This window comes from Tachysurus vachellii, chromosome 10 (genome assembly GCF_030014155.1).
Source record: "Tachysurus vachellii isolate PV-2020 chromosome 10, HZAU_Pvac_v1, whole genome shotgun sequence".
Classification (NCBI taxonomy): domain Eukaryota; kingdom Metazoa; phylum Chordata; class Actinopteri; order Siluriformes; family Bagridae; genus Tachysurus; species Tachysurus vachellii.
In genome coordinates this window covers 18823021-18836159 of record NC_083469.1, presented here as the reverse complement: position 1 = coordinate 18836159, position 13139 = coordinate 18823021, and the positions used below count along the sequence as shown (strand labels likewise).

The 13139-nt window shown below is 34.8% G+C and overlaps 1 protein-coding gene across 1 annotated transcript; it reads left to right on the top strand.

Moving 5' to 3' along the window:
• The first annotated feature begins 821 nt into the window (after positions 1–821).
• Positions 822–6794, top strand: LOC132852281 (uncharacterized). The gene is made up of 4 exons (XM_060879381.1): positions 822–877; positions 3109–3745; positions 5172–5341; positions 5476–6794. Exons 2-4 carry the CDS (start codon positions 3131–3133, stop codon positions 5507–5509), a joined length of 819 nt encoding a protein of 272 aa, XP_060735364.1. The 5' UTR covers positions 822–877; positions 3109–3130; the 3' UTR covers positions 5510–6794.
• The last annotated feature ends 6345 nt before the right edge of the window (positions 6795–13139 follow it).

Below are 13139 nucleotides of genomic sequence, written 5' to 3'. Positions count from 1 at the left end.
CCAAAGTTCCCACGTTAGTCCCACAGTTAAACAGTATCTTCAGAAGGATCTGTCCACAGATTGGGTGGTTTTAATTCCTCAATCTCCTAAACTTCAGAAACCCTAGCAAACCCACCATCAATATTAGGTTCCTCATCTGAATGCTTAATGTCACAACAGACAAATTCATCTATTCATTTTTTTCAAACTGATGGAGCCAGCCTCCAAACATGCCCTTCACAGAATATTAATAGGGATTATTAATGGATTCTCACCCAGGTGCTTGGCTATTAACCTGTTTTATTTTGTGCAAAAAACTTAGCATGATAAATTAACATACTGAACATCCTCTGTTAGAGTTTGAAATAAGCAGTTCTTTCCTAAATAACTCATTTAGTTTAGTTTCCCACTAAATCTAGTGAGTGCATATGTACTCAAAATATTGTCTCTTTGCGTGTTAAATTTGTATATTAATTTCTATCTATCTATCTATCTATCTATCTATCTATCTATCTATCTATCTATCTATCTATCTATCTATATTTTGTTATTATTATAATTTTATTTTTATTTATATTTCATAGTTCTGAAAATAGTACCTAAGTATGTGAAAAATATACCCAGAGTTTTTCTTGTGTGAACTGTAAAATTGTTTAAATAGATTGTAAGTAATTGTAAAAACAGAATAATTGTATATAATATGTAAATAATTGTTAAAAAAAAAAAAAAAAAACAACTGTAATTATGATGTCATTAGATGAAGCAGCCAATGAAACACGGGTCATGGTCATGGATCATGTATAAAAGGTTACTAATAAGTCATGAAAAATGAAAGTACAACTCAGTCAGTTACTTCAGCCTCCTCTGAGCAGTAATCACCTCTACATCCCTTCATCATGTAAGTCTGTTTTCCATTTTCATTAAATAATGGCACAGATCTGGAAATTTCTTTCCAGCATAGAATTGTGTGTGTGAAGGTATGTTCAAGTATAATTTGCTATATTATGAGTTTCTTTCATCTGGCTGAAGCACTTTTTTTACATACAGTCCAGAGAATGAGCAAGCCTGTAAAATGGGTGTAGATAGTATTAAAGAGGAAAGTGGGCAGTTTCTTGACAAACAAGCTATTTTCAATTATTTTTTTAGCTTAAGCATAATTTTTTTTAGTGAGAATAATCTGCCAACTTTTCCCAAATACTAGACACTTATCTTTTAAAAGACAAGGTATCTTTAAGAAATTGTCTCTCAAACTTGCTGCCTACAGTATATGCCAGCGATTCAACACCTTTGTGATTCAACACCGTTTTGAAACACGTAAAATTTTGGAAGTTAGTTATTGTAGAGTTACTGTTAATAGTTAATAATATTAATTCATAGTTTATTTCTTCTTTTCAAAAAAGAAATGAAAAGAAATCTTTTTACATTTAAGGCAAAAAACACCAGCTAAAATCTTCAGTTTTTTTCACTAGCTGGAATATTATTTTTGTCTTCCTAAATACATTATTAAATTGATCAATAAGATTTAAGTTTCCTGAAAACTTAACAACTTTTAAGTTGTTTTTGATCCTCTGTTTGCTCTGTGCACTGTGAGGTTACATATCTAAAAGGGAGGCTCTATGGTTTCACACAGCACATAATTAAACTCACTAAGCAGGGCTGAAAACAAACTCATAAAACTGTTTCTTTCACTTGTCAGAAATACAGCAACAGCAAATAGTTTGTTTTAATAGCTGCATCCAATTAGATTCAAATGAAATGTTTATTATTATTATTATTATTATTATTATTATTATTATTATTATTATTATTATTATTGGAATTATACATGAAAAGAGATTGTAATATAAGCAAGAACAATTATTATTACTGCAAGTATTATTATTATTATTATTATTATTATTATTATTATTATTATTATTATTATTATTATTATTATAAACAAACAAATAAACAAACAAACAAACAAATAAATAATTTTTAAAAAACTGCAAAAAAATTATACTACAAACTTTGAAGGACAGATGCAAGGCTATTTATGGCATTTCTGCTAGAGATGTACCTTAGAGATACATAGTACCAACAGTATGCAGACCCCTGACAACTCACACCCATGTTGCTCATTAAACATCCCATTATAGACTTCCCCCTTACCTGTTATAAAACACTTCACAGCTCTGGGAAGGCCTTTTGTTGGAGCTTGGCTTTGGGGATTTGTGCTCATTTAGCTACTAGAGCATTAGTTAGAGCTCTGATGCAGTTTAAGAACACTGGTGTGCAGTCAGCATTCCAGTTTATCCCAAAATAAACGTAGTACATAGCAAATCACAATATATTTCACAAATTCCACTATTGACGGTCTTTAATAACTAATTATAGGATGGTAAACTACTTATGGAAGTGTCCTGTTATGAAGTCGACTCTGAACTTGTGCAGCTGGTGGAGAATAACAGCATTGGCGGGCTATAAAAACTGTTGCTATCTCTATCTTCAAGCAAGACTATCATGGTGGGCTTGTGGACCTGATTCAACTTCAAATTCCATTATTATAAAATCATTTATGTCACAGTTGTAAATATTCAGATCCATGTTGCTATAGAAAATGAATCAACAGCGTCTGGTTTGAAAATTCAACTGCACTGTGGTACAATTATTATAATCAACACATTCATTTAAAAGACTTGAATTTGTAAAATGTAAAATACCTTACCACATCCTTGCTCCTGAATGCATAAGCCCCTAGTACACATTGCCTGTGTGAGCTCACTTTTCTGCACAAGTTCTGTAGTCCATCATCTGGATACAGTGCATAAGTTGGGTCCTATAGGGCTAAATGATGTGACATGTACTAAATTACTAGCTTACTCAACAAAAGTATTCTCCTGTGTTGTTGAAAGTGTATATGATATCCATTGCAATAGATCACAGATTTGTGGATGGTGTCTAGCTGTAATATTGTCACAGTCTTATAAATCATAATGCCTTCATTTGTCACAGTTGATGAAGAGGAACTTAATTTCTTGCTACTGTGGAACAATGTGATCACTTTCTAGTTTTAAATGTAAGAGATTATGCAAGTTGACACTTTCAGAATTTTTGAAATAATCCTAATTGTATTTTTTTATATTCCAGTTCTTCCATTTTCTCTTCTACTATGGATGTGAAAGACAAACGGTGTGATGATCTGTTCCTTTTAATTGAGAAGCAGGAGCAATTTGCAAATCATCTCATGGATTTTGCCAAAGATTTGGAGGAGATGACTAAAACTATGACTAAAGGCAAATGTGTGGGAAACACAGCAACTGTGCTTGGGTCTGCTACCCTAATTGGAGCAGGCATTGCTTTTTTTACTGCAGGAGTGGCCATACCCTTTCTGGCAACGGCAGCAGGTGCTGCGGTTTTGACTGGCACTGCAACCAGTGTTACGTGTACGGTTATTGAAATATGGAAATCCAATGAAGCAATGAAAAATGCAGAAAGAATCGCTAGTGAAATTGAAGAGATTTGGAAAAAAGTGAGTGAGATTCAAGACCTTACAAGCATGTCGTCTGATGAATTGGGGAGGAAAATCACAGAAACAATCCTGAAAGCCGTGGCCAAAAAAGCAGCAACAAAAGGAGCAAAATATGCAGCAAAAACAGCAGTACAAAAAGGAGCAAATTATGCAGCAACAAAAGCAGTAACAGAAGGAGCAAAGACTTCTGTATTTTTGGCGACTAAAGAAGGAACGTCTCTTGCACTAAAAACTGTGTTGAAGGGAACAAGCCAGGTATTTTTTTTCATAGATATAAAAGACACACACAGGTCTTTTACAGGTCTTAGACACAAATATGGATATTATCTATATACATACAGTAATGGAAAAAATAAATTACACTTTCAATTCCATGTTGTTTTTTAATCAAGTCCTAAATAACAATAGCTATAAACAAAGAAGACTATAAACAAAAAATAACCTCAGGTTACCATAAAAACACAACATATTTCAATATTTAGTCATTTCTTCCCCAAACACATTCATAAACCTTATGGGAAACAAGTACATCCTTCCTACTTCCACAGTTATTAAGAGATCAATAAGCAGCCAGGTGTTACTAATGAAATGTACAAGCAGAACTTTAGGTGTTCTGGGGCACTCAGAAAGGACACCAACCCTGACTTCAAATAAGTTATTTTTGCTGCTCATTAATCTGGTAAGGGTTATAAAGCCATCGACAATGAATTTGAAAGTCACCATTCAATTGTGACAAGACAATTGTTGTACAATCTACAACAGATTATAAAAATGTAGAGATTTCAAGGCAGTTGATAAGTTTCCCAGGAGTGGGCTTCCCAGCAAATGCAGTCTAAGGTCAGACCATTTAACATTAGCATGCTTAGAAAAAACAAAGCACTTCACCACAAACACCTCATATACAAACTGTCAAACCTGGTAGTGGAGATGGCATGAGGATTTGCTTGTTTTGCAGCTACAGGTCCTGGGAAACTTGTAGTCATTGAGACACTGATGAACTCAGCTGTATACCTAAATATTCTTGAGACAAATAAGAGGCCATTTGTCTAGTACTTTTAGCTGGGCCTTAAATAGGTCGTGTAACAAGATGATCCATAGCACACCAGCAAATCAACATATAAATCGCTCAAGAAGAGAAAAAAAAGTGTTGGAATGGCCAAGTCAAAGTTCAGAACTTAACCCCATTGTGATGCTGCATCTCTTATAGGAGATGTGCACAAATTCTCTAAAACATCATTGAAGTGAAGCAATTTTGTAAAAGAAAGCAGGTCAAAATTTCTCTAAACAATCTGAGGAACTGCTAAAGTCATTTAGACAACATTACTTCAAATTATAAGACAGTTCTACATTGCAAAATTTTAGGATGTACCTATTCTTCCCACATTGTTTCTGTATCGTTTACTTTTTGAGGAAAAAATGTATTACTTTGTCATACTACATAAAAAAATTACTAAACACTGCCAAATGTATGTATACACCTGACCATCATACCAATATGGGGGGTCTTCCAAAAGCTCTTGCCACAAGTAAACATAGCATTATTGTTTCACAATGCCCCTGTAAACAAAACATAAAGACATGGTTTGCTATATATATATATATATATATATATATATATATATATATATATATATATATATATATACATATATCACTTAATATATATACCACTTATTTTCAGTTTGCAGGTGGAGCCCTTGGCATAGTGTTCACACTTCCTGATCTCATTGACAACTGTCAGAAACTGTATGAAGGCAAACATGAGACAGATGCTAGCTCATGTTTGAGAGAAAAAGCTAAGCAAATCCACGATGCTGTGAAACAATTAAAGGAGCAGATGAATAACATTGAGTAAGTACATACATCTGTCCCTGAACAATTCATGTAAATTATATATATTGATTAAGCAACACAAGTAAGACAGCTTACTAGAGCACAGAATCTGGATCATCTGCTGTATCTTATCAGCTAATTTTATCTTTCAGAGACATGTACAATGAAACTTCGGACAGCGAGTGACATTGATTTGGCTACAATCAATAGCCTTTTTTCATAAATCCCCTGGAAGAACTGTTCTGTGGGTTCATCATTAACCATTCACCTTCTTGAACTACTACTTTTCACCTTCTTGAACACCTAATTTCATTGAATATGCAATCTACACACCAATTAATGCCTAACTTTGAGTGCATTCTTAGTCATAAACTAGCCTACTGTATAAAACACTGAGCAAATATAAATTTAGATATCAGTTAACAAATGTATAATCACTAAGCAACATTATTTAATCATGCATGCTATTCAGACTAATCATGTTAAATAAACTAAACATAAAACTATCCTTTCTCCAGCATCACATTTTATTTTTGCTAATATTTCTTACTTAGTATAAATTGTATAATGTCCATTCGGTATCCAGTAGGAAATTTAGCTAACTTAGTGTTAGAAGCAGTCACAACTGTTATAAACAAAATAACTGGGGTTCAATATAGTTTTACAGATTTTCCCAGCAGACACCAGACACCAAGCAGGCAAAGTAAAACGCAGTAATACTATAAAAATACAGTACAATCCAAACTTCGATCAGTTTGATTAAAGCTGCTGCTGAACACAGATAAATAAAACTCTTTAGACTTCAGAATTCATTTGATTTATCATGTAATCATGCAAGAGTTCTCTTGTAAAACAAAGTTGAGTTTTGTGTTCCCCTCTGCAGTGATGCAGCACTCGGCTTGCACTTTTCTTTCTTCTTCTCTGTCTATTGCTGTTGTCATTTTGCTGTCATTTATTCGACATTGGCCCATGTATTTTTACTAGATTATCTACACAGGTATCAAACGTCCATTTTAGATTACCAGCAACTCCTGTGATCTGGTGTTATAGTACATCGGGTAAATGTTCACTCATCATTAGGAAACCCTTGTGCAATTATACTAGCAGTATCTGTTTGTATCAGTTTGATTACAGTCTCAAAATGGCCAGAAACAAAAGAATGTTCTACAGAAACTCATCAGTCTTGAGACCAGAGAACCTGAAGGAATCCTGCACAGTCACAGGGTGAAAATGTAGTTGTACATGTAGTTGAACCGTACACATGCACAATATGTACTAAATCAACTTTTATGACGATGTAAGGATTAGGATTTTCAATTCATTTCTTTTTTATTTCTACAAGGTCCAAATTAAATCTTAATAAAGTGCATGATGCTACGCCCTGCAGACTTCTAATTTAAATCCAGTGTTTCACTAACAGTATGTTTTGGAATGACTGAAAGACAATATGGCTTACTCTGAATTTTAAACATCTAACAAACTTCAATTTTTTTCAACTTTGAAGTAATGTAATTTATTTAAATTTATTGGAGATCACTCTAAAGACTACTGATATTATAAAAAATTTCTTCTTAAAAACCTTGTGAGTTCAGCATAACAGCATAATAATTGATGTACTACATTGCTGTAATTTGGTGTAAATTGTGTAATCTCCCACATTTTTGGACCTCTACAGTTAATTCTGCAGACTATTATCTGAAAATCTCAGACTGTTTATATACAACTGTCATCTGGAGGCTCAAATTATAATGTGCAAATCCCCAAATGCTACAGATCTTTCTACAGTTTGGGATATCAAATAAACTTTCCTACACTATAAATGAATTGAGTTATATCATTTCTATATCTTAAATTAAAAATGTATTTGTCATTTTACTATACAATTCAATTATTCTGTATTTCTTTAAAAAATGCTTTATATATCAGTGATACATTTATTTTGTGTTGTGTTGCTTTTTAAAAGGAAATGATATAAATATACTGATGACTAAAAATAATCAGACTGAGACTGTAACAGAAGAAAATGCAAACATTTATTAAAGTAAACTATATATAAACTATAACTATAAATAACTATAAGTATAAATAACTATATCTAACTATTAATAACACTAAATAGCTATGCGTTTATTTACAACAATTGTATTTACATCTGTTAAACTATATAAACAGGAATAAGGACAAAGGAATAGATTAATAAGGGAGGCTTAATGAGGGACATTAAAACTAATCCTTCGTTCCTGGCTTTGCTGGACAGACCTGTAGGTATAAAAAGGGTATTTTTAAATATCAGGATTAATCAAAGATAAAAAATAAAATTAATTTATACTTACGTGTGGAGAGCTTGAGCAATGTATAGAAAAGAAATGAGGGAAAAGAAGAAATATGAAATGTAACAAAGGAAGAAATGAGGATTTGTGTAGAGGGAAAGACATTGCTCAAAGGTTCTCCAAAATCTCCATCATCTTCTCCACGTGCTGCCTGAGGAGACACCCAAGTGTGCTAGCTAAGGCTACTGGGTCATGTAGCTGAGTAAACAGCACTTCACAAGGTCTGTAAATGTAAATGTAAATGTAAATGTAAATGTAAATGTAAATTGCTGGCCACAACCCGGGCGTCTCCTCGCGCCTCCTTCAGACAAATAGAAGCTGGAGTAAAAAAATAAAAAATAAATAGAAGCTGGAGTAGTGTGACGTAGATGCCCTTATATGGACTTTCTGGAGCGTAATCACTTCATCACGTGTCCTACCCGAGACATTAAATTGGCGTGTGTGCACACAGCCGCCTTCACACTGCACACGACAAAAAGACACGACTGTCTGATTTCGCCCCCTAGTGACAGTCGCACGGAATGTGCAATATGATCGTGTAGACGTCAACATAGGAGAGAAGCGTGATTCTCGCGGTCTCCGAACACCCGTTACTTTATGATCCAACTCTTGAATCATACAGAGATGCTTACAGGAAAAATGAAGCATGGAAGCGTGTTGCCGAGATTGTCGGTCTTTCAGGGGTGTTGTATTTTGCAAAATGTGCTAAATGTTTGCAAACTTAATTAGCCTGTATTCTCCCTCCATTTATCATGGTGAATGAAGTTAGGAGTACAAACAATCAATGCAATCCAGAAAGACCGCGAATAATTTTTGAGGAAACATGGGAACAACATTAAAAATAATACAATATAAATAATATTAATAATTTATTACTTTTTTTTTTATCAATAACAATGTATTTAAAACAAAAAGATTGTTTTTGATAAAGTTTAAAAATGACTAAAGTTTATATTAATACTTTTTAATAATTCTTATCATCGTTTGTCGTGTGCAGTGTGAAGGCGGCTTGAAGGCGGCTTGAAGGCGGCTTCAAGACACAACTTCCTTACAGAAGCATTTCCCATAGCGTCAGCCCTGACACAGCTTCTCATGGGCTACATATGTAACCCGGTTTAGTTCCTAAGGATATAAGTGGGATGGATATTTATATTCCAACTAATGTGAAAGGAACGGGGAAATTGTTGCATAAGTTTATATATTTATTGCACCTATGCTGCATTGAGGTTTGATATTTTACCTTATCTGTGATTTATATAGAGAGAGCAACAAAACATCGACCAAAAATATGCATGCAGTGCAATCAGGTTCCAGCAGGAGGCGCCAAAGTAAAAGACAAAATCCGTACAAGAACCGTGCAAAACCATTTACAAACTAATTGTAGAAACCGTGGAAACATTTGTGCAGCAAAGAAAAGAGAAGTTCCCTGCTTTTGTACAATACTGTCATACTGTAAGATAATGAATCGTTTCAGCATAAAGCTGAGCAGCACAGAGCCGTGTGCAGAAAATGCAATTACATATCTATATAGACATTTTTGTTCACTTTTTTGTTCAAAGATATTTTTTCTCCAAAAATAATTTCATGTTCATTTTGAATAGTAGCTAAATGTTAGAAAATGTGTTTTGCTTGTGTGAACTTTGAGTGTTGATTAATTAATTAAATACAAAAACAACTGTAATTATGAACTCATGATAATTAGATCCTCCTCCTGTTTCTGCTCACTTTCAGGTCGAAAGACTACGTGTGAAAGTAATCACGTATCAAGTATAGGTTGTTGTATTCTGTTATTTAGTGTTATTCATCTAGCTGCTATTTGAAAGCATTGTTGTTTTTGCCTGTAAGCCTGCAAAATGGCTGCAGCAAATCCTTCTCAAGACATGGAGCTGTTTGTGGATACATGAGCTATTTTAAGATTCTGTTTTAGTGAGAATTATAGCTAATTATTTCCCAAATATACTCCAGGTTTCATCAGAAAAACTTCGAAGATTATAAGCTGCCAAAATACAAAATTATTTTATCTAAAGCATTATTTTCCATCTTCTTTAATAAGTGATTAAATTAATCAATAGGATTGACATTTTCTAATTGCAATAATATTGTGTTATTTTCTTTTGCTTTCTTTTGTTGCTACTCTTTGTAGCATCTGGTATCTTGTCAGGCTGAGCTGGTTTTATAAAAACATGAAAAAAATATTCTTATTACTTTGCTTTTGTCTACAAAACCAAGTTGTCTTTACCCCGTCAGTGAGAGTAGTTGGGTGCAGTCAGATGATTAGATCCCCTTATGTGACAAAATTCACAAGAAGTAAGCAGTGATGTCTTGATCTAATGATTTATGTATTCACTTGATCTTCATTACAATTTATGAAACAGCAGTTGAAAACATGTTTCAGGAAAAAGGGGAATTTTCTCAAAACAAGAAAATAATAAAATAAGAAAATCTATTCATCAGAATAAAAACAATTAACCACAAGGTGCAAGCTGCTAACTTGCTTGCCTTCTTCCCATAATGCATCCTGGTGCCATTTCTTTACCAGGTTACACAGGCACATACCTGGACATTCTCATGATGAAAAAGAAAATGTCATTCATCAGATCGGACCACCTTCTTCCACTGCTCCTTAGTTCAGTTCTGATGCTTTCATGCCGATTGCAGGCGCTTTCAGCAGTTGACAAGGGTTAGCATGGTCCAGTATTGACCTTTTCAGCTATTTGTGGTACAGTAGCTCTTCTGTGGGATTCTATCAAACAGGCTAGCCTTCACTCCCCACTCATATAATTGCATCTGTTATCAGTTCCCCTTATTTGTTTTCCAAGTTTCCCTTCCTTGAACCTCTTGGTAGGTACTAACAACTGCATACTGCGACCTTGGGGACTGCTGGACATGGCCCAGGAGGCTTGGGAATAACAACTCTAACCATTTAGATCCAGCATCGACTTTGTCCAGGAAATGCAAGCACGTATCAACTGCATGGGGCTGATTGTGAAAGAGCACCTGAAGGAGGCTTAGCGTGCCCAGAAAAGGGCTTATAACCGAACGCCCCATCCCAAAGGAAGCATCTGCCTCTGTAATGACTTCCGGAGGCTGAACTAGATCTCGGAATTCGACAGCTATCCGCTCCCCTGAGTGGAGGACCTCGTGGAGTGCCGGGGGATGGCTTTGTTTATTTTCACCCTAGATTTTAGCAAGGTGCTACTGGCAGGTGGGTCTTACCCTGAGCCCACCGGGTTCTTCCCTTTAACCTGCATGGGGTGCCGGCCCACATTCCAGTGCCTTATTGGTTTGTTCCTAACCTCCAGACTTGACAAAAAGGGCCAACCTTTTTGTATTTTGCAAAACAGCAATTGACTGCAATTGTGCAAGACAGCATGTGCAAAGAGCAAAACAGTGTGCAAAAACAGCATGTCAACAGTTTGATATGAATGGTGCTATATAGATGGATGTATATTAGAAGAGTGTTTTTGGTGTAGATTAGTTCAGTCCATACAGTTGATTGTGCAAGTGTATTGTGCTTGGTACAGTTCAATTCAGGAACTCACTGAGTCACGTCTCTGTGAAAACAAAGACACAGCAGTTTCTAAACTCTTGCCGTGTACTGTGTTCGAGTCGTATGTAGTCCAGTTTATTGTCCAGGGAGCAAACATTTGAAAGTAAAATGGATGGGAGAGCATTTTTTGGTAAAATAAAAACCAAACAAAAAAAAAACACTCAAACTTATTGTTGACCCCCTAACATATACTGCAATTTTGATGACGATCAGAAAACATCAATTTTTTTGTTCAAAAAAAACATTCAAAATGGTAAGGTTTATGTTTTTTTGGCAGAAACCTGCCCCAAATTCTCACCAGATTCATAATCCACATTAGGAAACTCAATAGTAACTTGGGAAAGTGATTAGATACATCTTATTATGTACATATCCTACGATGAAGCACAGCAAATTATTTGAGGATAGTGTATTTCAATATAATTAAAAAACAGGTACAATCTCAGCCCTTGATCATTATAGGAAAATATGAATCAAACCACATTGTTAGTCTTGACCACCCAACACATACTGAAATTTTGATGAATATTAGTCAATGTAAATTTTTAGATTAAAAAAACAGTTAAAATTTTAAGCCCACGGGTTTACGTGTTTTTGACAAAAAAATTCACCCAAATCCAATTCTTACCAAATTATGTGTGCATAAAAAAATTCAATAGTAACTTGGGAGAGTGATTAGTATCATCCTATTATGCAAATATCCTGCCATATAGCAGAGCAAAATATTTGATGATAGGGTATTACAGCATGAAAAAGAATACCAGCTAAAATCTCAGCTCTCGAACATGATAGTAGTACATTGATTTGCGTCATTAAAGTATCCATAGTTTTGTTTTTGTGTCCTTTGGGTGTTCACAGGTATTCTTTTGAGCTTCCTCAGGTCTGTTTTCATGACCATAGAGTGTCCCCAAATTTGTTTTTGTATCATCAGGGTGCGGCAGATATTCTTTTTGTGTTCTTTGGTGGTCCCCAGGTCTGTTTTAGTGTCCTAAGGGTGTCCCCATGTCTGTGTCTGTGTCCTTATGGTGTCCACATGTCTGTTTTTGTGTCCTTCTGGTGTTCCAAGGTATGTTTTTGTGTACAAAACACAAACTTTTGTGTCAGGCATCTTACTCAGGTCAGCAGCTTTGCATTTTTATACGGCAGAGCTCTCAGATATTGTCCCACCAACCTTTGTTCCAGGGATCTAGCTCCACTTATAAAACTCTGCTGACGCATTGACAAGGGACTGATGAAAGTGCACCAGGATCTCACTCTCTGTGTTGCAGTCAGTAGCCTTCTCATCAGAAAGTGAGTGGTACATGAGCTGGGCCTCTGCTGACAGTAGGGGAGCAATAATGTTAGCCCACTAGCTCCGTCACCAGCTCTAATGGGTCTACAATAGATATGCAGACTTGCAATTGAGAGGAGTGAAGATTTTAGATTTATTGTTGCTTGATCACACTTTAAAGCACTGTGATGAGTTCTAACGAAGAAAATTGGATTACAGTAAAATTGTTAGATATTATATTGAACATATTGAACACACAACTATAATATATTGCCTAAAATAGAAAATATTTCTAAGATTCACTTATTATCAAGGAAGTTAAACAGAATGCCAAAATAAGCTATTTTAATTTGTATCTCTGTGATTGCTCTCTGTAGAAGAGATAACTGTAAGTACAGTATATTGATATTTCAGCACGTCAATTCTGTATTCCAGCATTCAAAAGCGCATGTTACCATGTTTTATCACTTTTTACAACTGACCAAAGTTTAGATTTAGTCAGAGGTAATCTGAGCAAAGTTCAGGACATTGTACAAATATATTCCATATGGTGTTTTACATGAGGCATGAGTTTAGTTTGTACCAAAGGTGAAACTATGAGTCTTACAATGGAGAAGTAACCAGAAACTACCAGCTGAGCTCATTAAATATATAGTATATTACCTG